This window comes from Schistocerca serialis, chromosome 1 (assembly GCF_023864345.2).
Source record: "Schistocerca serialis cubense isolate TAMUIC-IGC-003099 chromosome 1, iqSchSeri2.2, whole genome shotgun sequence".
Taxonomy (NCBI): domain Eukaryota; kingdom Metazoa; phylum Arthropoda; class Insecta; order Orthoptera; family Acrididae; genus Schistocerca; species Schistocerca serialis.
The window spans coordinates 621,269,528-621,295,688 of NC_064638.1; the positions used below are offsets into that span (position 1 = coordinate 621,269,528).

Here is a 26,161-nt window from a genome sequence, read left to right on the forward strand (position 1 = left end):
ACAGATGTTTTAAATTTGTGGAATGGTATATTTTGGTTGAAATGACATTAAAATGGAATAGGAACATCTACATTAAGGAGATGGACCTTCAGGTTTTGCTGTTAAAATCTCATCTTGATGAATACCACCACATTACTAGCCCTTTTTTCAAGTAGAGAATTTTATTCACATCCACTGAGTTAAAATTGTGACTGCATGGCATGAGGTCTATTCAATCAGTGATCTATGAATTCCCCAGATTTTAAATCTATTGGAATGTCAAAAACTGATGTACAGATAAAGAAGTCATACACTGTCTGATTTATTACTAGTTTTGTTCAACAGTCACAAGCATCTTAAGATATTTAATGTCCTGTTGCCATCTGTAGATGCTTGTTCCTGATGAGTGAAAGGAGTAATAAATCAAATACTGCCTGACATGTGGCAGTTCTACCAAACCAAGATTTACGGCAACCTGCTGGGATAACCAAATTTGTGGTACTGTAGTACCATTTCTTTCCAATAATATTTATTCTGATTTTGGGCTGCAAAGTACAGGACTCATATTTCTCAAATAGTTAGACTATACAATGGTGCAGTTGCAAAATCTTCTATCTTTTCAAATGTTTCCACAACATAATAATAATTTTACATAGTTTAATCAGATAATGTTGTGGTGCAAAAATAAGTTATCCTGTAGATTTCACTTCCAAAACTGCAAGGCATTTCATATATTTTTCAAAATATTATTTATTTACTTGTTAAAAAAAATTATTTGTTCACTACACTGAAATTATTGTTGCATCCCAAAAACATACTTTTCATAACTACATTCACATCGTAGAAAAAACTAAATACCTACTGTCTTAAACATGTGGCATATTTGAAAATTTGAAAAGTCATAGTTGATCTTTATTGAAAACAATTATTTTACTAATTTCATCCATACATTTTTGTAAACTTCAAAAGATATGGTTTTGTTTAAACTGTCCACTACTGAAAGATAGGAGGTCAATATAATTATTAACTTGAACCACTGCCATTTCTAAAAAATACTAGACCCTTTGGTTCCAACATATAGAATTAAATCTGTGCAAAAGCTTTCAGTTGTTTTACGACATTGTTGGCCTGTCATCTAGCATGTAAATTGCACCAAGAGAATCAGTAGCTGGCAGCATGTGTATGCGAATATTGTTTTGTCTTTAAATGGACTCAGTGCCAGATGTGGTTAACATTGAAAAGTTGTACTTATAGAGGTGCTCTCTTTTAGTATAAAAAGAGTGTTCAATGTTAATTTTTGGTGTCATGGCAACTAACAGAAATGTGAAATTAAACATTATGCAGTGTCATTGTGAAAAAGCTTCTTTGCTATGAAATATAAAACCCAGGACTTCCATTTCATCACCAGACAAAGAAGAAATGAGCCTTAAATTTGGAACCATCGCAAAGATGTATATAAAATTTTACTCGTATGATCATTCTTCTACGAATTTCAGTTTATGTCATCCCTATTCTGCAATATTAAGCACATACTGAAATAGCAGTGTCTAATGCTAGAAGAGCCAATGATAATTCAGGTACATAACTGCAAGAGTGAGTCTTATATAAAACAAAGAAAGGATGACATTCTACAGTTCACCTTCACATTAACTTCTAATGGTTGTGATATCCCCAGCAAGTGGTGCCTGCAGGTGCTGTTTCTGGCTAACATCGAAGAATTATGTGCCAGCCAACCATCAGGGTTCATACACTCATAAATAACAAGTCAGTTCAACCAAAACTTAAACCTGGATTCCTAATTTTTGTGAGCAGTGTGTTACCAACTGCCCTATGCAAGAAAGCTTAACATATTTGAAATTCAACTCACCACTAGTTCTTCTCTATCCCATTCACACAGAGGCTCTCCTACTAAGCTGCTGGAGTAGCACAATTGAGAAAATAGACATAGTCCCAGTTCAAATTTCTAATGCTGCACTGAACTCTTATTGTATTCCATACTTGTGTAATGTCCCTTTCATCCTTATCCATTGTTGTACCAATCAGCTTAACCTGATAATTATTTTCTCATAATCTACTGTGTGTGTCAGTGTGACACAATAATTACAGTCTAGTTTTAGAGTATGTGTTCTCATCTTTTTCTATTTCTCTCCAGCTCTAGCCAAAAGAATCAATTATTACAAAAGCATGTTGCAGTTATACTGTTTAACATTCCATGATTGTTCTTTTACTTGGTGTGTTTACATATATAGATACAGATAACATAAAAAGCATGTCTTTCATTATGTTACGTGAATTTGTTTTAAAATTTTTTATATTCTTTGTTAGACTTACTGTTATTGATTTTGAGTTCACAGACATCTTTTTCCCAACAAAAAGTTGTAGTGGTGTCATGGCCATTATACAGACTGCTGATCCAATTAATGCACTAATGCCAAGTTTTGTGTACAGTAAATACATTAGTACAGCTATCTGAAACATAATATCAGTACTTTATCAGTATGTTGATTGTGGCTAGAAGTAACAACATGAAGGATAAAGATAGAAATTTCCATGTTTACACAAAAATTTTTGTCATAACAGCAGGTTTTGGATGTGAAAATGTCAAAAGGATCATTTAATTTCTTATTTTCATTCACTAATGTCTTATGGTATCATATTCTGGGATAACTCATCACAGAGAAAAAAAGTGTTGTTGTACAAAAGTGTGTAATAAGGATATTGAGAAGTGTTCCCTCCAGAAACTCTTGTAGACAGCTCTTTAAAGAGTTCAGCATATTGACAACTGCTTCACAGAAACATTTACTCCTTTATGAATTTTGTTATTAACAATCAGTCACAGTTTGCAAACAACAGTGACATTCATAAATATAATACTGTAAGGAGAAGTGATTTACACTAAATGGTCAGTATGTTGGCATATTTTCCTCTGAGAAGATGTACTACAATTTTAAAATAGATTCATTCATTATGGCAGCAAAAGATAGATTGCTGAAACAAAACCTACATCCTCCAGGTCAAATTCAGGATCCAGCAGAAAGACCTCCCAAATTTCAAGAGATAGTTACAAACAAACCAAGACATAGAGAATTTATTTGTGGACAACAAATAGTATGCCATGTTACATTACTTGATTTTAATAATTATGTGTGGTAAATGGCATCCTCCATCATTGACCCACTGACTAAGCCTTTCCCAGAAGTTATCCATAGTTCTTCACATCATTTATGGTGGAAACTGCCACCTTACACGACTGCAGGGTTGTGGGGCAATGTTTGTGCATTTGAACCTTAAAGTGTCCCCAAAGAAAAATATCACAAGGTGATAAATCAGGTAAACTCTGGGGCCAGGCAATGTCTCTGCACAAAGAAAGAAAATATCCAGGGAACAATTCTCTCAAAATTTCAAGGGAATGCTGAGAGATGTGAGCTTTGGCTCTGTATCATTTGAACAAGACTTCTCCCTCTTCATGGTGGCCAACAAACTGGTTTAATTTCGGTCCCTATCATGTGACAGCAGCAATTTGAATTAACTGGTATTGTTACACCATCTTCTTCAAGAAAATACAGACCCCACACACCTAATTCAGCAACAGCACACCGAACTGGTACATGACAGTTGTGAAATTGTCATTGGTGAAGTTCCTGAGGGTATTCTGCTGCAGCGGAAATTTTGTTTATTTACAGTATCTGACAAGTGTTAGTGGGCCTCATCAGAAGAAATCAAAACAATGCTTGAGGGAATGCTCTGAAGAATTTCTTCCAAACAGCCCTGTGAGTTTCAAAATCTCTCTCACTTCCTTCTTGGTGAACAATCATTTTGTAAGAGTGCATATAAAGATCTCTGTGCAGTTGGTCCTGTCAGAAAATCCCAGGACCCACATTGTCTGCTTTTGTTACAGTCTGAGGTTAGCCAATATATTTTTTGTTCAGTGCAGAACCTGATGCTCTAAAGTTTGACACCCAAATTTGAATAGTTTTTCTATCAGAAACAGAATCATGCCAGCCAAGTTCAAAGCGAATGTGAAATGCTCAATGAGCAGCAATCACAGACCCACCATTACAAATATACCCCTCCTCGACAAACCCAGAATGCTCACCTGGCCAAGCCATTGCACCTTCTGAAAATGGCACATCCACCACTATCGACTGAACTCCTCCACATCAGTAACCCCAGCACAACTCACACAGTGGCCTCTCCAAATACGAGAGATTTTTTTGCCAGACCCTGTACTCACAGTATACACATGGTGTCCAAGTGGTTCTGTTACTGGTCCTGTTCTGTTAACATAGTTCATAAATGGTACATGGGCTTTCACGGACTCATAACATAGTTCTGGCTTGCATGCTTACTTCACACAAGAAAGACTATTCTGGTCTGGGGCTGGACTTATAGTGACTGGGGTGTGAACAGTTCAGTATTTCAGAAACTATGTAATAGTTTCAAAAACTGCTAGGTTAGCTCTTGCTAATTTGGATGAGCTAATTTGTATGCCCAGGAGGTAGAAAAGCCAGACGGCTATTGGAGCAGATGTATGCCCAGTGGGCAGAAGTCCATATGGCTATGGGCATTCATGTACGTCCAGCAGGCGGAAATTCCAGACAGTGAATGGCATTCATATACGTCCAAGCTCAGTAGCAGGTAAACGTACACAATAGAACAGGTATTCACTGTTGTCCACATTTCTGACAACAGTCTCATTATCTGGTTTTCTTTGTAATATAGGAATGCACTTTAGTTTTCACCTGCTCTGGCCCCTTACTGTTTACGAGTCTAACATTCGGCCAGTCCTCTTTTTGCTTTTGATGAGACGACAGTGTTCACGTGTGTAGCCTTTGCCATGTTGGGACACAATTTATTGGACAAGGAATTAATAGATATTCTTATGAATAGTAGCGATGAAGATTGTAGTGATACTTTGGAACTTTCTTCCGACAAAGAGTTGGATGCATCTGGACGTATTGCTGAATCGTCAACATGACAAACAGAAGATTCTTCCTCTGAAGATGGAAAAGAAGATGAAGCAAGTGAAACTTTATCAGGAAAAAGAAAGTATGACTGGATGGAGAATCATCCAGTGACGAAACAATATCGTTTTCTGAACACATTTAGTGGGTTAAAAGCAAACTTCAAAGAGTCAGCAAGTCATGTAGATTTTCTCCCCATCTGCCATCTCTATACAGATCAACAATTATTATAAATTTATTACTGAGAAAATGATGACAATACCCAGAGATTAGCATGCTAGAAACATAAAGAGCCAGCAGAATATTATTGCTTCCAAGCGTGTTGTCTTCTTGTGCCTAGAAGTAAAAAGTTTGAAGTGAATGACTACTGGTTGACAGATTCTTTGCTTCAAACACCAAATATTCTCTAACATAATGGCCAGGGCCCAATACAAGGTGACCCTGCATCTATTGCACTTCAGTGACAATTCCACTGCATCTCAAGAAATTCTTGTAAAAATACATCTCATTGAAGATCACACAAAAAATAAATTCCGTGAGGCAGTAGTACCCTTTGAAGATCTATTGATCGATGAAAGTCTCCTACTTTTTGAAAGAAGGCTCTGATTTAAGGAGTGCATTCCAAATAAACAAAGCCATTTTGGCATTAAAATTTTCATCCTTTGTGATGTACAAACAATTATATTTTGGATTATATTGTATACATTGGTGCCACCATGGAAATAGAATCTGGAAATTCTGATTGGGGAAAATCAGGTGATGTTGTTGTGAGTTTGTTGTTGCCATACTTCAACAAAGTTCATACCATTTATTGAGGCAATTGGTATTTTAGCCCCAATTATTCCTGTGGCTCCATGATAAATGTAAAAATGCCATTGGAACAGTACACAAAAACAGGAAACATCTAGCACCATTGCCAGACAAGCTGAAAAATAGGGAAATACAGATCAAGTCCTGCAGAACATTAATAGCACTAAAATGGATAGACATGAAAGAAGACTGGATGCTTTCCACCGTAAATGGACCAGAGTTTATGGAGACAGAGAAAAAAGAACATAGAATGGGCCAAAACAAACTGAAACCTACCTGTGTTGTCAGCTATAATAAGTCAATGGGTGCAATCGATGACACAGACATGCTGTTATCTTCTGTACAGTGCATCCGAAAGACAATGAAACAATACAAGAAAGTATTCTTCTTGGAAATAATCTGTCAGTTGCTTGATAAATTTCATACTCAAATGTGTAAAAGTGCAATCCCATGGACAACCAAAGAAGAAAGTCCATTCCAACAGCAGAATAAAGAGGGACAGTATCCAGGATTCCTCGTAGCAATGGAGAAAAAGGAGATTCCTCAGAGATCCTGTGTAGTATGTACTGCTCGTTCACAGTGAAAAGTGACACGCATAAGATGCAAAAAGTGTGATTTGGCTCTCTGCATGGTGCCATTTTTCGAAAAATATCACACACTAAAGAAGTATTAGGATGTTTTAGTAACTGGGTACATTTCAAGTAAAGGAAAGTAAAAAATAAAAATAAAAAGTAAATAAAAGTAAAAAAAATGGTTTTTACTCAGCCAGTAGCAGTACAAAGCCTGTGTCAAAAATGAGGATGGGAAACCACTAAAGTAAACCGTACTGAATTTGTTGAGCTGAAAAAGAAAACAGCAAGCAAGAAGAAGGCAGACGTTTACTATTCGATTTCTTACTTTTGAGAATCACTTTAGTCTTTAATTACAAATGAACCCATGGGTCTATCGCAAAATGAGTTATCCGGATATATTTTTGTTTAACTGTGAGTCCAGATACATGACCCATTTTGGTTTTAAATCTATGTAATTATTTATTATTTAAGATAGTAGCAAGAATTGTCTGAGATTTGGGAGTTTTTGCTACGCACTACTCACTTTAAAATTATGTATCTTGAAACACATTTGTTCGATGTTAATGAAATTTTAATATGTTGTAGACACATTCATTAACGGTGTAAGTCTCAAGTTAAAGGAATTACTATTAAAAAAGTTCCTATCATTTTTATAAACCCACTGTATTTCAGCCCATAATAAACATGTAATTAAAAGTCTTGGTTAGTTTCGAAGCTCTTTCGTGGTTATCAGAAACTAAAACCACTATGATCATACAGGGTATACTGTTTTTAGGAAGAACATTACTGGACAGTGGTTCTGTGCATGCCAGAACATGTGGGAAGCCTGCAGTGGCCATAGCCTACAGCGACCACAGGGCTGAGTCCACCGCCCGCCACCCAGGCGCACACTGTTTTTCTTCCCATCGGCAAGCCGGGCAGCCAGGATGCTCGGTCCTTGTAGCCGCGAAAGAGTTAAGAATACATGTGCCATCTTTAGACTTAAAATTATTTATGATAATTTAAGCTGAAACTTAATTAATGGCTTAATTAATTAGTGAAGGTGTCATTAGGACCAGAAAAACTATAGCAAAAAAAGTATAGTATCAAACTTGGGAAACTAACAGGCATGATGACATAAAAGGGCAACAGTAGTTTTACATTTCCAGACTTTGATTGCAATTATCTCTTAAGTTAATTACTTTTAGGAAAACTGAAGTAGTTTGCAATAAAGAGTGGATTCAGGATTTTCTACTGAGTGGTGTGACTCCTCCCAGAATTGGTGGTTAACCCATTTAGATATCTTCATTACCTACTGTAGTAAGAATTTCAATTATTCATTACTTTTAACTAATATGGTTTCCAGAAAGATGTAACTATATTATTGCAATCAGTGGATCAAGAGTGTTCTGGCATATGCCTTCACCAGCACACCAGTTGGCACTAGGAAACATAGTATAGCAGGTGCTGAACTAGGTGTGCCTATGACAAGAGAAGTCCAAGACACACCCCCAGGCTACATGCCGATAGCACCCCCTGGGCAGCATGCATATAGGCCACCGTAACCGACCGAGCTACTTCAGCCACTCACTCAGTACCTCAGTATGTTGCATCAGGACTCAATTTGCATTGCACCTCAATATGTTGCAATGTGCTCTAGTCTTCCACAGTGATAGTTGTTGCCTCGCACCTTAACTAGCTGTGAGGGAACATTAGTCATTGTGTATATTTGTAATATGGACACAGACAAGAGTCAAGAATTAGTACACATTGTTTGATTGCTGCTAACCACAGAACTTCTGACTGGACATCATTTAAGTTAAGTACTCAATTGATTCCTGTAATAAAGTGTATTTTAACCAAGTGTGCATTTTGTGTTGTAGTGAGAGGAAAATGGCCACCCACCTATCATACCGCCCTCTACTCATTCAGCCAGGAACCACAAAACATAGAAGAGCACACAGTCAAACAAGTGGCAATGGGACTGATTGACAAGTTTTGTTTGCTTTTCATGAGTTCTAGATTGCTGCAGGACAGCTATCATTACAGTGATTCTATTTGCTCATTTGTTCTTGTTATTGCACATATTACAGGAGGGGGACTGCAGAACTAATCTATCTCTCTTTTTTGAGACTTTGCACATTGTTTTGCTATTTGTCTTTTGATATTTTGCTGTAATTTGTTAGCATCAGAACAGCTACCCCACCCCCTCCACCCTCTACCCCTGTGTCACTTTCAGATCCAGCAAATTGCCACATTGCTGTCTACTGTACAGCAATTGCTTGCCATACAAACTGTGTCAGCTGCGCAGTGACCAACCAACCGATCAAACAACATTCCCCCATTTCAGCAATTCGATGAAAAAGAAGGAATGACTTGAATATTTCACCCAGTTACAGGTCCACTATCAAGTTCATCGAATTCAAGGTACTGTGAAATCTCATTATTTCCTGTCTGTTGTGGGAACCATAGTGTTTCACTTAATTCAAAAACTCTTCCCTATGTTGTCTCCCTATGCTCTCTCCTATGATGAAATAGTAGGTGCCTCAATTGGTATTATGAACAGCAGATTCAGGTCATAGCAGCCAGATTTCAGTTCTTTTGCCTCAAGAAAAAGCTGAAACAGACATACCATCAGCAGTATACTGACTTATAGAGTCTCACTAGGAAGAGTAAATTCAAGTGCAGTTGTGGCAACTTTTATAGTGACATGATGATGTGGGGTGCAGTCACATACAATGTCCCCAACAGCAGAATTAGAGAACAGATTCTCAATTACTCACATCCTTCACTCCATCAAGTGTTGCAAATATTAGAACAATTCAATTCCGGCACCATAGCTGTTGTTAAATTTGATCAGGTCCCGATTTGTCAGGTCAAGTCGCCTCTTGCGTGCGACCACCTCACTCAGCCGCCACAATGAGCTTGCACACAGATGCACAGACAGTCTAGTAATTAAGTAGCCAGGCCTGTAAATCTTATGTAGTCTTGCCCTCGCTGTTTTGCTCGCCATAAGCAACAAGATTGCCCATCGCACTATTTGACATGTTAATCAAGTGGAAAGAATGGCCATGTCCAGGCAGTTTGCTTGCAACAGAAAAACAATACCAATTCTGCCCACTCTTATAACAACAGGTCTCATGCACATTCTGTGAATACAGTGTTTTCAAAACCGACTACAAGTTCTAACAGTAATTCGAGTAAGGCTGCACCCTCATCTCACCCCAGTGCAGTGCAATACCATTCCAACAAACTATTTGTAACACTATAAATTACTGACTGTTATGTTGACTTTCAATAGGACACAGGTGCTTCTGTAACTTTGCTTGATCATGCCATGTACAAACAGTTAGGCTTACCACACCTCTCAAAATCTGGCACGCACCTCACTGCATACAATGGACAGGAAACCTCAGTACTTGGGCAGTGCAATTTGCCCACCACTTACAAATCTCACATTAGGACAGTGAAATTTACTGTGTTTCAGTCAAGAGACAGATTTGTTTGACTTATTTGGCTTAGCATACAAGACAATGTACTTTCAGTGATTGCTTTTAGTCCAAAAGACAGTGTAGCTAGTTTGCTTAAGGAATTTATTGAACTCTTTTCTGATGGACTTGGAAAAGCCAATAACTTTGTAGTACACATTACCCTGAAAGACAATGCAGAGCCTTAGTTTTTTCAGGCTGGGCCCATTCACATTGCTTTTCGAGACAAAGTAGCCAATGAATTAAAAGAATTACCAGACAATGGTGTGATTACTCCCATACAGGCTAGTCAGTAGACAAGTCCGTTGGTTTTGATGCCCAAGCCTTCTGGTCGCATACACATTTGAGTTGATTTCAAAACTACAATCAATCCACAGATATAATTGACAGTTATCCATTGCCTTGCCCTGAGGAACTTGTGGACAAGCTTGGCACAGACCCTTATTTTCCTAAGATAGCTTTTGGTGATACTTATTTGCAAATACCACTCGATGATGAATCACAGAAAGTGTTTGTTGTTAATACACACTTAGGCCTGTTCAAGTACTTGTGTTTGCCCTTCGGCAGGCCTCTGCACCTGGCATTCTTCAACATTACTTAGAACAGCTGACTGCTCAAGTGCAGTTCTGTTCAAACTACCTCAATGATTTTGTCATCTCAGGTTGTATGCCAATATGTGTACTCTTTTTCAAGCGTTGTTAGATGCAGGACTCAAGTATCATCCGGAAAAGTGGGACTTTTTCAGACAGAACTATGGTACTTAGGTAATGTGATAAACAGTCAAGGTATGCACCACCTCCAATCTCAGCGCTAGGCAAATTGATATACTACATTTGTTTCATTCCACGTGCTTCACAGATCACGGCTCCATTGCATGACTTGCAGTAGAAAAATGTGCCTTTGGTGTGGACCAAAGACTGTCATGGAACATTTCAGAAACTTAAAAATACCTTGCTTGGTGACAGATGTTTAGTACCTCTTGATCCTGCCAAACTAGTGATTTTGCAAGTAGACGCTTCCTCTTACCGAACTGCAGCTGTGCTTTCACACAGAATTGGTGCACAAGACAGACCTATTGCTTTTGCCTCAAAGTAGTTAAATCAAACTCAGTGCAATTATTCACAAATTGAAAAAGGAGCTGTCACTACTGTGTATAGTGCAACAAAACTCCATCACTATCTGTTTGGTCGCAAGTTCTGTTTAGTGACAGATCACAAGCCTTTGCAGTCCTTGTTTCATCCATCAAAGCTGGTTCCTACATGTACTGCTTAAAAATTGCAACACTGGGCTTTGTTTCTATCCCAGTATCAGTATGAAATCGTGTACAGACCTGTGGCAAAGCATGGCAACGCTGACGCCCTTCCAATTGTCCCCGGCTCTGATTTTGATTCCTCTGATGTATCTTGTTGCCAAATCAATGTGCAGGACTCTGAATTGTTGCAGTCTTTTCCACTGAAGACAGAAAAATTGCACAGACTACAGAAGCAGATACTGAGCTGAAGATTTTGTTGCATTACATTCACATGTCTTGGCCTCACTTATTGGACAGTATTCTGAGCTCAATAGTGGCCAATACTTTGTTCATTGGTATAATCTTTCAGTATAACAATGCGTGATGTTAGTACAACCTGACAGTGGACAATTGCATGAGTTCATTCCCACAGTGTTGCAAAATGCATTGTTACAATTGCTTCACCAAGGACATTGGGGAATTGTTCGCACTAAACAGTTAGCACGCCGCCATTGTACTTGGCAGGGCAGAGGTGTCCTCATTGAATAGATGACATCACAGTGTCGCATATGCATGGTAAACCAATTTGTTCCACCACAGACATTTGTAGCTTGGCCTAAGATGCAATCACCAAAGCACTGGGTGCACATTGACTTTGCAGGACCATTCTGGAACACCTGTTGGCTTTTGTGGTGACTCTTTTAGCAAGTTTCCATTTGCAATGCCTATGAACTCTACCGCATCACATAGCACCATTCAAGTGTTGTCCTCAATTTTTTGCCTTGAAGGATTGCCTAAAGTCATTGTTACAGTCAATGGACCTCAGTTCACATCATATGACTTTCGACAATTTTGTGAATGAAATGGCATTCGTCATCTAACAAGTAATCGTTTCCATGTCCAGTCCAGAATGCTTCGTACACACTTTTAAACAACAAATGGCCATGCTTTGCACCTCCCACCCATCTCCCACACATGGGTACAGATGTTGCAACTCTTTTCTCACCTCCTATCACTCCCACGCACGCGACAGACCATCACCAGTGGAACTTCTGAATGGCCGCTTCACTTGCTCCACCCGCCACAACATTTGGAACTGCCATTGGTCCACAAGTATTACTTTGCACTGCACAATCTTGTTCTTTACAGGGTTTTTGGCCATCGTCAGTGCTGGGAGCAAGGTGAGATTCAGAAACGCATTGGCGCATATATGTATCTAATTGCAGGTTCTGATAATTTGCAGCACCATCACCAGTATCTAATTTGCATGTCATTTGCCCCATGACTCTGCTGCTTTTCTTTCCCCAGATTCATGGCCTCATGAGACCACCCACAGGTGACACCATGGCACCTGAGGATGAGCCAATGAACATCGCACCCTCACCTCTGTCTCCACCGTCACTGTTCTCCGACCTGATGGACTTGGACCCACCATCACTGTCTTTGCCCCAGGAGACGCCCTCAGGACTGGACGTGTATATTGAGTAGTGTTTCCAGGAGGATGTTTCGCTGCTCTCACAAACCAGATGGTTGGGTACGGCTGGGAGTACACCATCCTCCACAGCTACGCCTCCCAGCTCATCTCTACATCCAGCTTCCTGCCACCCCCCTCCCCCCCCCCTCCACCCCAACCTTCGAAACTACTGGCTCTGTACAGGCTGCAGTGCTTTACTTTGCTAAACACTGTTGTTGTTGTTAGATCATGTGAATGACAGTGGTGTTCATTACTTGTAGCTAGAGTTGTAAAATTACCATAGGCTACTGTAGCGTACTATAAGCAGGCATAGACTATGGTAGTTTTCTAGTTTTCCTAGTAGCTTTGGTCAGTTAAGATCATATCCACAATGCCTGTACATTAGGTGTCATAACAATCACTTTCTTTATGTTTATAATCAGCATCTTGCTGTGGTTACATAAAAATGCAGAAGATAGGCACTCAACTAATTCTTATTACTTTTAAAACTCAGTTCATGTTCTGTAAGGATATAAAATACACAGTGGACTAACTCTGAATGATGTGCAGTTCTAATTATGCACAAAATAAACAATCAAACAAAGAAAAGGTGAACAGAAATAGTCTGCTCCCAGTTCCTCTCTTACACATTCATTTATTAATGTTCCTTTCCCTGCCAATGCTACCAATAATGGACCTACCATTTACAACATTGTTTATGTAGTGTATCAAATCAACCAAACTGTAGTTTTGGTAGAGCACAATTCTACTGCTAGCCATTTTGACTGTAGCTACAGTTACAGTGCAACTGTATTTCTGAAATATTTATTCTAAACAAAGTCCTAGAAAAATTACTGAAAGTCACTACTATTGGACAGATCCTCATTTACCAAAGGACTGAATGCTTTTGTCTATTAGCCATCCATGTTGCCTCTTATCAGAAATATTCAGACCATGATGTTTATATTGCTTATCAGTACTTCCCTTGAACATTTATACCAATATCAATTTAATATTTCATTTGTGTGCAAAGCAGAATGTTAACAGTTAAACATTAAACAATAAAATACTTGCCTTCAGTGGAATTGCCCAAATATAATGTCCAATCCAAAAAAATGACATTATGTTGAATGAATCTTCTGACATCAAGTTTGTTATTGTTCCAGTATCTACTGCTGTTTGACATTTCACATGTTTTTCCATGGTATGCTTGACTGTACCATTTGATAAACCATGACTACTTTCTGGTCTCTTCTCTTTGATGCCTGCATTGTGACTATTAATCAGACCACCTGATTTACGTAAATATATTGGCTGCTGTTCATGCTCATCCTTGTGTTCTCTTATTGCCCATACACAAAGTTGCAGTGATTTCTTATATACCAAGGCCTGAAAAGAAAATAACCACACATAAGAAAGAGGATGCTGCCAGTAAGGTACTCACTTCTTACTTCTGCAGTACAACACATTAGTTTAGTAATTATGTAACTACAGTCTAAGCAAAATTATTTGGGGGCCACAGGTGTTATTAACTATTAATATCTATGTTTCAAAGAGTTAATTTTCAAATTTTATTGCAGTGTTAAGATATATATTTAAAAAAGGAAAATGGTTGGAGCTTCTCTAAAAAAAAATGGGCCAGTAGATATAAGACAACTGTAATGCAGTTCCAAAGCAAAATTTGATGATATTTTAATTATTTTAATTGAATCAACTGTGGGTTCTTGGTGAAACATTGTAAATTAACTAAACAAACACTGTTTCTTAGCCTTGTTTCACAATTTATTATTAATGTTATTGCAGAATCTAGGTTTCGGGTTATAAGCCAATTTCCAAGTACATTACTGATTCCCATAGATGATAATGCATAGATAAACATGATGACAAGGAAAAGATAATCTCAACTTCTTAAGGTATTGATCTATAGCTTAATGTACAATTACATTCGATGACCATTTTTTAACAAATTACATACATTATTACATATTCGCCAATTATACAACAGTGACCGGATTAAAATCTTGCATAAGCCAAGATACTTTTAATTACAATGGACTGGGGCCCAAAGTTTTGCTTCTATCCTGGAGTTGTGATCTCATCTAAAATAGGTGAATAATTGAATTGGGTTTCCTCGTTTACTAATAGATGTAAGGATATACCCATCCCCACACCCATAATTAAATGAGCAAATCCAGTTCAATTATTCCCCTCTTTTAGATGAGATCACAACCCCAGGATAGAAGCAAAACTTCAGGCCCCAGTCCATTGTAGTTAAAAATATCATGGCTGATGCATAACTTTAATCTGGTCCATGTAGTATAATTGGTGAATGTGTAATAATGTATGTAATTTGTTAAAAAGTGGTCATTGATGTAATTGCACATTAAGTTATGGATCAACACCTTAACAAGCTGAGATTATCTTTGCCTTGTCATCATGTTTATCTGTGCATTATCATCTTTGGGAATCAGTAATGTACTTGAAAATGGGCTTATAACCCGAAACCTAGGTTGTGCAATAACATTGTGAAACAAGGCTAAGAAACAGTGTTTGTTTATTTAATTTATCAGATTTTTTAATTATCTGTCTAATGAAGTTATCACTGCCTGTAGAAGCAAAAGCAAACAGAAAAGGCAGATTTAGGACATAGCTCCTTCAAATGATCCTGAGAATATTGTAACTGTTATAAGACAAGAAACCATATCTCTGGGTTGGTGTGCAGGTAACTGCTTTTAACAGAGTAAAAAAGTCTTGCAAAAGGAGCAGATATGGGTAAGGAAGGAGGTTAAGATCTTTCAAATTGCATTTCCAGGGAGACCTAAATGCCTCTGCATTTGATTGGTACTACAGAAATTCAAAATATTACACAAACCCCAGTTAATGAAAGGTTTCAAAATATTTCCCAGTACACTAAGTGCTAGGGCTGGGCAAATGATGCTCACAGTGGAATGGCCCCAAGTTTACTGAATACCCCACAGACCTGGATACATATCAAGTGCTGCTGGAATCATTTCAGGGAACAGCAAGTGATGTAGTATTAATTCCTGTCATTGATGAGTACAGTAGATGCTCCTTTTGTGTTTGTTTGAACTTGAAGTAAGAGTTCTCATGTGGCATGCAACATCATTCTTTAATCTGTATCACCTGGTTATAAGCAGAACAGTAAATATATCATTTTATTCTAGCAATTTGTACATTATTTGGTGAACATATGAGTTTGGTAACACATTTTGTGGAAAATTAACTGTGAAATTATGGATTTATTTGATTTCACATTCTGATAACATTAATATTACCTCATAAAGATTTCATTATTTTAACAGCAGTATCCACATTATTGAAGTGTGACATTATTATTTACCATTTTCTGTTGTGTAGTAGCAGTATGAGTGCCACATAGTGTAAAAGCATATTTTCTTATTAACAAACTCTTACACTTGATTTGATTTATTATTACATTCCCTTCACTTGAGAGTACTTCATACAGAGAAGCAATAATGGGCTTAAAAAAGACCCTACTTCGAGTAGCTTCCAGAAAAATGTTAATGAAGAATAAGTGATGAAATATTTCAGAACCAATATTAAAACACAACATCAATAATAATAAAATGTAATTGGATGGATAAAAAATCCACTCACCAAGCAGCAGCAGAACACACATACAAAATAAGGTTATGATTAGGCAAGGTTCTGGAGCCAGTGGCTCCTTCTTCAGGCAGAAGGGTTGAAGAGGATGGAAAAGGGGCAAAGGAAAAGGACTGAAGAGGTCTAGGAAAAGGGGTAGATTTCAGAAAAGTCACCCAGAATCACAGGTCAGGGGAAACTTACCGGATGGGATGAGAAGGAAAGTGCATCCAAGGAAACATTAGGGGCAGATAACAGTGGGATTCTGTAGAAGGTGAGAAGTCTGGTGGAGTGGGAATTGGCTGATGAGACATATAGGTTGCAGATTAGCTGGGTAAGAGCAATAGAGGGCTGTATTTTAAACCATTAAAGAGGCTGGTGTAGAGTAGGATTACATACGGAAACAGGGACTTTCAATGCTAGGCCTTTTGGAGGACTCCAAGGGACGAAAAGGTTTCAAAAAATAGAATGTGGGACCTTAGTTTTGATAGTGCAAAAGCATGTTTTCAAAAACAACATATGTAATATGTGATGGCATTCATCATGACAAGAGAAGACAGTTTAAAATGTTAGAAACCATGGGAGTGGCAAAGGAGACAAGCAGAGGGAGGATAAAAAATAAAAAGCCAGAAGAAAAGCAAAGGAAAAAACTCGGAAAAAATCAGAAAAATTCATATGGAATTCATGATAACAGACACTGGCCAACAAGAGGTAATGAATGGGTGAGAATTTCTCACCAGAAAAGTGGTCTATATGGTATGAAAAAAAAATGTTGGAGAAGAAAAAAATCAATTAGGAAAGTTGTGAAAAGAGCCAAATTTTAAAAACTGGGTGAATAGAAAGATAAAGTCATAGAACAAAATGTAAACTATTTAGCTTGGCAGTTAAAGTAATGTAGGAGATGGCAGTAAAAGTCAATCAGAGTGGCTTGGCAAAAAACCAACACACAAAAACCTAAAAGAATTATGTATAACCAAGATAAGTGGAGGGTGGGAAAGAAAGTAGCTGTCAAATTTGTAAATAAATTGGTGAAAGATGATCAGGAGAAAGCCCTGCAGTGTAGTGAATTTTAAATTGTTAGAGGCAAATTCATAAATAACAATGGAATTGTTATATTCAACTAAAAATGGACCCATCTACTTGCACATAATTCAGTACAAGAAAAGATGTAGGGGCAAAGAGTTGATTAGTCTTGGTGGCACAGATAAATAAACGAATGGATTAGCACATAAGGTTGAAGACAGACAACAGTTTGAACAAGACAGGTGACAACAAAGACTGACAAGAGTGTTGCATAAGAAGGAGTGATGGTCACATGGGCTAATATAACAATGAAAGCAATCAATTGTTGACAATATAACGTAATTGAATAGATACAAAAATCTATTCACCAAGCGGTGGCAGAGCATACTAATAAAAGAAGGTTATAATTGGCAAGCATTCGCAGCCAGTGGCTTTCCTTCTCATCCCAGCTGGTGAGTCTCCCCTGACCTGCAGTTCTGGGTGATTTTTGCTAAATCTATCCTTTTTTCTAGACCTCTCCAGTTCATTTCCTTCAACTCTCTTCCTCCCCCTTCAATCCTTCTGGCTGAAGAAGGAGCTAGTGGCTCTGAAAGCTCAACTAATTATAAACTCCTTTTATGTGTGTCTTCTGCCGCCAATTGGTGAGTAGATTTTTTTATCTATCCAATTACATGATATTGTCAAAAATTGATTGTTTTCATTCTTATAACATCAATAATAAGATACTTAATTAGTTAGCTGGTTAGTTTCAGTCCACAACAGATAACTTCATGTAGTTAAACACTCGAAACCAAGAAGTGCCATCTGCATTCAACACTACGTAAAAATACGTAGATATTTTACATCAAAGGCATTATTATTCCAGTTACCATTGCAGTAGATAAATATCACTGAATTTTTCTCTATGTTTTTAATAAATTTTTAAAAGAATCTTATTGATAAATATTCATTCCTCTACGCTGACAAAGCTTTTTCTCATACTTTCTTATTATATTTAAAGTTGTAAGGCAGACATAAATCGACAGTGCATTACTTAGTATGATAACTAAAGGTTATCAGCCTTCATTAATAGCTCAGGGTACCAGTTTCAAAGGTTTCATAAAACTCTTGGCTCCCCAATATAACATTCCGTGAAGGAAAAGTTCAATCAAATGACAGCATTTGCAGGCAAGTGCAACATAAAGGATGATGGGCCCAAGATAGCTGCTGCTGCTCTACTTATGTCATTAATGACATTTTTGACATGTTTAAGCAACACATATCTTTGAGCAATGAATTGCATCTATCTGTGAAACGGCATGTGAGCATGTGAGCCTTACACTAAAAATCTTCAAATTCATATATTCTCCCTAATTTCATCTTCATTTGGTGAAACTGTAAACAAATGACAGTTAAATGGTAAGGTCACAAATATTGTAAATAATAATACAATAAACATGAAATATATTTTAGTATAATGATAAGGATAGTTGCTACTCATCATATAGAGGAGATGCTGAGTCTATTTTTGTCAAAGGTCTTGTTCGCTGAAAGCTAACTTTCTGACAGTCTTTTTGTCATGCTTTCTGCAACTCAGCATCTCTGCTGTATGGTGAGCAGCAACTATCCTTTTCATTATATTGTTACATTCCATCCTGGATTTTCCATTGTTTAAGTATATTTCCAGGTACACCATAGGTGTGCAATATTTTCCTTGCTTCACTCATATCTTAAACCTCATGACAAAGTAGACTATATCCAAAATTTCTGAATTTCAAAAAATTAAGACGTAAATGTCATCATATTATTTCTTTTTTTAAATTTGTTTTCCAGTTTTGTTTGCTTGCTCAAGGATAAACTAGGAATCATTGGGCATCTATTAGACAACTGGTTCAGGTGATGGAAAAATGGAAATGAGTGTATGGCGTCGTTGGCCGGAAGGCCCCTATTTGGGGAAGTTCGGCCACCAAGTGCAAGTCTTATTTCATTCAACACCACATTGGGCGACTAGCACATCAATGATGAAGATGAAATGATGATGAGGACAACACAACACCCAGTCCATGAGCAGAGAAAACCTCCAACCCAGCCAGGAATCGAACCCCGGCCCATTTGCACGGGAGGCAAGCATGTTACCACCAAGCTAAGCAGGTGGACATTCAGGTGATTTAACAGAGAATGCAGAACAAATGGTGCTTGTAACATTACTGGAACCCTGTATTAAAAAGTTGGGTTTCAGAAGCAGTGAAAAGGTGAAACATAATATCAGCTTCTCATTTCCCCATTTAGGTCCATCATAGGATAGGAAACAGTTTTCTCAAACCACCTGTTGTTTCCATCATTAGTATATCAGTGGCTTCAGCATTGCAATGACCAGCATACTGCAAGATCTAGTAATATAGGGGGAAGATCCTTCCACATTGCTCTGCAGATCTTCTGTTACAATTGAGAAAAAAATAAAAGCAGATGCTCACTGTAGATCATTCTGTACCATCTGAACAAATATTATCAAGCACAAAGCTCATACTAAACAGCCAATGCCTGTCTAGAATTATGTACGGGAAGATCGTTTTCTTGAAAACCATTGGTGACTATGACTGGTAGCTCATATTGCATTTTTTATTATGGTTTATATCACAATTCACTTTCTTTGCTAAAAATTGAAAAGAAAATTTAAAAGAATGTAAAATACTTTAATGTAAGACACTTTTACCAGTTTCCGCAATGAAACTCTATCGTGAAATGTGACAGAATATCCAAAGAGATTCTGGGTGTATGTAAAGTCCACCAGCAGCAATACATAATCTGTACCTAGGAAGTTTAAATAAAATGCTTTCTGTCACAATTTTTTCATGTTTTATGAAATTACATAATGCATTTCAGACCCTATCAGTCCATCTTCAAATGGAAATCATCTAATACACAGTTTACATTTGCTCTTGAATGAGGTGAAATGCATTTTCCTGTTATGAGAAAGTTAGGTGTTAGGTTTTTCTTTTGTGAATCAAGTGCAGCGATATCTGAGAATCAGTGGGGAAAAAATAACAGTGAAAGACTTACCAAACAAACAAGTAAGAACATTTTTAATCTTTGGAGATCAGTCTCATTTGTTTGATAAGTTTTATGTTGTTTTCTCCACTGTTTCTGACATACTTCCACACTAATTCACAAAATACGAAACCTATCATCTAACTTTCTCATAACAGGAAAATGCATTTCAACTCACTCAAGAGCAGTTATGTATTAGATGACTTGCACCTGAAGATAGATCCACAAGATCTGAAATTCACTGAGTAATTTAATAAAACGTAAAAAGATTTTGACTGAAGGCATTTTATTCAAACTTCAAGACATTTTATTCAAACTTCATGTGTATTTAATAAATTCATATTCACAGCTGCAAAATATGGATAAAATAAAAATAAAATACAATCAATACCTTGACTGCAGTATAGCAATGATAATTTTACCAATGACACTGCCACTAAAGCGGAGTTACTAAACACAGCTTTCCAAGATTCCTTCACCACAGAAGACAAAGTAAATGTTCGAGAATTCAAACCAAGAACAGCTGCCAACATGAATACCTCACAACTAAATATCTATGGAGTAGTGAAGCAGCATAAATCACTTAACAAAGGCAAGCCCTCCAGTCACATTATATGCTGATTAGGTTCCTATCAGAGTGTGCTGATTCAATAGCTCCATACTTAGCAATCATATTCAACAGCTCACTCATTGAAAGATCCATACAAAAAGACTGTGAAGCTGCACAAGTTACACTAACACCCGAGAAAGGAAATAGGAGTAATCCACTGAATTAGAGACCCATGTCACTAACATTGATCTGCAGTGGGATTTTGGAACATATACTGCATTTGAACTTTACAAATTAACGAAAAGAAAATGATTTACTGACAAACAATCAACACAGATTCAGAAAATTTCATTCTTTATTCTCATGAAGTAGTGACTGCTATCAACAGGCGATGTTAAATTGATTCCAAGTCTTTATATTTCCAGAAGGCTTCTGACACTGTTCATCACACGCAACTTTGAATCAAATTCTGTGCCTATGAAGTATTGTCCCAGTTGTGCAACTGGATTCATGATTTCCTGTCAGAAAGATCACATTGATAGTAATTGATGGAAAGTCATCAAGTCAAACAGAAATCATATCTGGCATTCCCCAAGGAAGTATTATAGCCCTCTGCTGTTCCTAATCTATATAAATGATTTAATAGGCAATCTGAGCAGTCATCTTCAATTTTTTTCAGATAATGCTTTCATTTACCATCTGGTAAAGTCGTCAGATGATCAAAACAACTGAAAAATGTTTTGGACAAGATATCTGTATGGTACAAACTGTGAAGCCTTCCACATGAGTACAGTACTAAAAAGAATCCACTAAATTTTGGTCATACAGTAAATCACTTAAATCTAAAGGCTGTGAATTCAATTAAATATTTAAGGATTATAATTATGCATAACTTAAGTTGGAATTCTCACATAGTTAATGTGTGGAAAGCTAACTAACAACTGTGTCTTATTGGCAGAACACTTAGAAGATGCAACAGGTCTGCTAAAGAGATTGCCTACTGTATGCTTGTGCATCCTCATCATGAGTTCCACTTTGCAGTGCAGGATCTGCTTCAGATAGGAATGATGGGGCATATCAAAAAAGTTCAAAGAAATGCAGCTCAATTTATATTATTGTGAAGTAGGGGTGAGGGTGTCATGGATGTGATACACGGGTTAGGGTGGCAATCATTAAAACAAAGAATTTTATAGCAGAATCTCTTCACAAAATTTAAATTACCAACTTTCTCCTCCAAAGGGGAAATTATTTTGTTGGTACCCGTCTACATAGGGAGAAAGAATCACTGTAATGAAATAAAAGAAATCAGCTCCCACAGAAATATTTCAGTGTTCGTTTTTCTCCTGCGCTGTTTGAGGGTGGAATGGTAAAGAAATAGCTTGGAGGTGGTTTAGTGAACCCTCTGCCAGGCACTTAATTGTGAATTGACAATTGGTCATGCAGATGCAGATGTGGATACGTACTGACCAACTAGTAAGCTCAAGCAGAGTAGCAAGGTGTTTTGCTACACAGTGTGTTGGCGCACCTATATTAATGTATTACTGGCAATAGAGGAACTGCTTCCTTACGGATATTCAGATAATCTAAAGGAGACAACACCATACATGTTGAGCTATTTACTTTTCTTCAAGAGAGTGGTAATCTTCCTCTCAATTATTTTTGTCTGGCCAGCACTGAGTCTGTGATGCAATGGTTCAGCTAGTAACCGCTGTGTCTTACGAACGCAACCCCATTTGTCCAGCTCAACCATAGCATCGTTCTTTTCCTCTTGTCCACAGATAACAATATCAGAATCGACACTGAGAAACTGTAAAGCAGAATTCTCACATTCTTTGGCAAACATGCACCCATCAATGTGACATGCTTCTATCCTAGACTCCTCGGTAGCACCCATGATAAGTTAAAATCAACCCCTTTGACAGAACTTACGAAATAAATAACTAGAAAAGCATTTGGGTTCCAATACAAAGTTCAAGCTCTTCTCTAGCATGGATAATGATGTGTCATCCAAAGACTTACTGGTGAGTTGTAATATCACATTACAAGTCAGGGAAACATTTGTTTCTAAATATGCCATCTTTTGGTTTCTGGTTGACATTGCATTGTCCACCAAAGATTTAAGGTGGCATGCAGGGTGAGCTCTCATCTCATTTGTGTTTTGAAAATGACAGGGTGTTCACCTGTCAAAATATAGAAATTTTTCAAGGATGTAACCCAGCTGCATTCTGGTAAGTTATTTGACCAATCAAAAACTTGGAGAGGCCCAAGTTTTACTTCATGCAGTTATCTTCATGTTTCTAAATAAAAATGCATAAATTCATTTCTGGAGTTTGCTTCATCATTTTTGCTCTGGATTTTCTAACTGTTTTTCAGCATGCTTAATTTGACTATTAAAGTCCGTAACAATTCATCGTATGGGTTGTAAATGTGCATTACAGGCAATGTCCATATAATAGAACAATGTGTAAAATAACTTATTAGCTTTCATTTACAAACAAGCTGGAAATATTTTGATAATATAAGGAAAGACATTAATCACAAATTAAATGCATAACAAACAAAATAAAACAGAGAATAAAACTGAAACTTATTTGTGATTTCAAGAATTAACTACTGCATAAGATCCATCTTAGAGTTGGTACGAACAGACACTGTTAGATTGTGGAACTGGAAGAAGCTTGAGCTGGGACAAAGATTTCTTAAGCTGCCCAGTTCATTCAAGACATGATCAGGCACAGTATTACTTAGGGGGCCCTGTCATCACTTGCAAACATTCGTTAAACAGGCATCTCGTCTCCACTTGCTTATTATTAATATTTATAAAATTAAGCAAGTTCTTTTCCTGTAAGTTTATCATGAATGCAACTGTTTTTTACATTAAATTTTGTTTTGAAATTACATGACATTATCATATTTCATTAAAAAAATATTTCCAAGTATCTTTTGATTACTAATTACATTCATCATCACAGTCCAGCAGGAGCTCCTAATATACAGAAAATCATTGTCCTCTTGGCTGAATCTTCATTTTGTGAGGTGTGGAAAAAATTTTGGAAAATAATACCACCATGGACTGAAGGAGTGTAACTACATTCTCTGCCAGAATTTCAACTACCTTTCATTTTGCCTTTCCAAAATCCTTCTGACGACTCAGAAAGTGGTATTCTGGTACCCGCCCCTCTGGTCCTTATGCCACACATACTCCCAGTACTTTCCCACATGAGACATATCCCTATGAAAAACACAGATCCAAGACCATCTCCACGTAGCCATTAAGCACGTCCTGTTGCAGCCTCATCACAAGCATAACCCTTCTGTCAGGGCTGAAAGTCATGTTTTATATCAGTCCTGTTGCACAGCCTTTTATGTAGGTAATACCACATACTAGCTGTTCTGTCAAACGAATTGCCACTGCCGAACGGTGATCAACGGCAAACTTGCACACTCACCCCATAGCAGAAGCAAGAGATGCCACCAAGTACAACAAACCAGAAGCTCCTGTAAAGTTTGGAAGGTAGGAGATGAGATACTGGCAGAAGTAAAGCTGTGAGGACTGGGCGTGAGTCGTGCTTCGGTAGCTCAGATGGTAGAGCACTTGCCCGTGAAAGGCAAAGGTCCCGAGTTCGAGTCTCGGTCGGGCACACAGTTTTAATCTGCCAGGAAGTTTCATATCAGCGCACACTCCGCTGCAGAGTGAAAATCTAAGAGTTGCTAATGTCCAGCAGCAGCAACCTCGCAAGCTTTGCACCTGAATGTACCTAGCTTCACACTGCACATGCAAATGTTCAGAGTCTGTCAGCTCATTTCAGAGAATTCTGTCATATATGAGGTGTTTCACAATTGTGTTACATGCTTCTAGAAGTTGTAGAGGGGAATTAGTGGATCACGTTTTACACAGGAACCCAAGTCTGGAGATGTCATACAATGACGCTGCAGAGCATCAAAGTTATAGGCACTGGCACTGGTAAATGTATGTATGTACAGAGTGGTTCCATGATGATCTACCAAAGGTTCGAGGATGATGGAAATGGATAAATGTATCAGTATTAGGTAACGATCCTTGGTATGGAAATAAACAAGTTGAAAGATACAAGTGAAAATCATTCTGGTCCCTCTGACAGCAGAATACATGCACTGGTACTGCTGTTGTTAAGAATGTAGGGATACAACTTTCAGAGCAGTAATATCAACTAAGACAGGCACAAATGTCTAAAACATGGGCTCTAAAATGCATACCCGAGGAGCTATGGGCTCTTTTTGATATTTACTAGTGTGAAACATATCTCCTCTATTGAGCAAGTGCTCATCGCTCTTAAGGTATGCATTTTAGAGCCCATGTTTATGAGACATTTTTTCTTGTTTTGATCCATACTATCACTCGAAAGTTTTCTGAGTAACAGTCTTAGCAACAACAGTAATGGTACATGTATTCCACAATAAGAAGTGTCAGAATGGTTTTTGCTTATAACTTTTGACTTGTTTGTATCCAGTACAGGGACCCTTGCCTCAAATTACTACATTTATCCTTCTCCATCATCCTTGAAAGTTTGTAACATCATCATGGAATCACCTCATATATACATACATTTACAGGCCCCAGTGCCTATAACTTTGATGCTTGGGAGCGCTGTTGAATGACATTTCTGGACATGGGTTACTACGTAAAACTTGATCTACTAAGTCCCCTATTGTAGTGTATAACATGAATTATGAAACACCCTCTATTTAAAGTCATACACATCCATGAATACTTCTGTCAGAAATCTGGCTCAAAACAAGTATTCCCATAAGTTTGGTAATTTAGACAGCTACAGCTTTCTGAAACATGACAGATGTTACAGAAGAGGGGAACAAATAAGGGCATTCATATGCTGTGATTTATCAACTACTAAGCTGCACACATCCAACAATAATGAAGATAAACAAGTGGAATATATTTTCATAGAGATCAAATCCCTTAACAGAAAGTTTCTGATATGTGTCCTCTTCCAACCCTCTAAAGTAGGCAAGTTTGCTTGCTTTGAAACTACTCTTTCAAGCCTCAAATCTACATATGAGCATATAATTATACCTCGTGACACTAACATAAATTTTCCAGACAATAGTCCCCCCAGTGTGAAATCTAAGCAGACGACTTTTTCTTAAAATGTGTCACTATTTCAGCTTGCTCCTACCTATCATAAAACAGCAGTCACTTTCTCGTAGATATATTTGCAGCAAAATCCCCAAATAGAGTAATTCGTACCTCTCAGATATCTGCACCTGGCATGTCTGCCCATGACATAATTTTCATGATGCACTCACTAGAATGTCCCAGAAAGAAGCCACAGTTGGCTATATACCAAGACTTCAAACACATTAATTTATCTGAATTGGCAAGAAATAGTTTGTGGAATGTCTTATATTCCCTTCTCAAACATAAACAAGAAACTTCATGGATTTACTAACAAACTTACTCAAC

At 37.5% G+C, this 26,161-nt stretch overlaps 1 protein-coding gene across 2 annotated transcripts in view; it reads right to left on the reverse strand.

Moving 5' to 3' along the window:
• Positions 1-26,161, reverse strand: part of LOC126478212 (ATP-binding cassette sub-family C member Sur) — a 402,049-nt gene that overhangs the window by 236,407 nt on the left and 139,481 nt on the right. For both annotated transcript variants that reach the window (XM_050103682.1, XM_050103681.1), the window contains exons 5-6: positions 13,551-13,865; positions 2,311-2,448 (exon numbers count right to left, since the gene is read on the reverse strand). In XM_050103682.1, the coding sequence (XP_049959639.1) occupies positions 2,311-2,448; positions 13,551-13,865 (453 nt within the window). The remainder of the gene's footprint in view (positions 1-2,310; positions 2,449-13,550; positions 13,866-26,161) is intronic.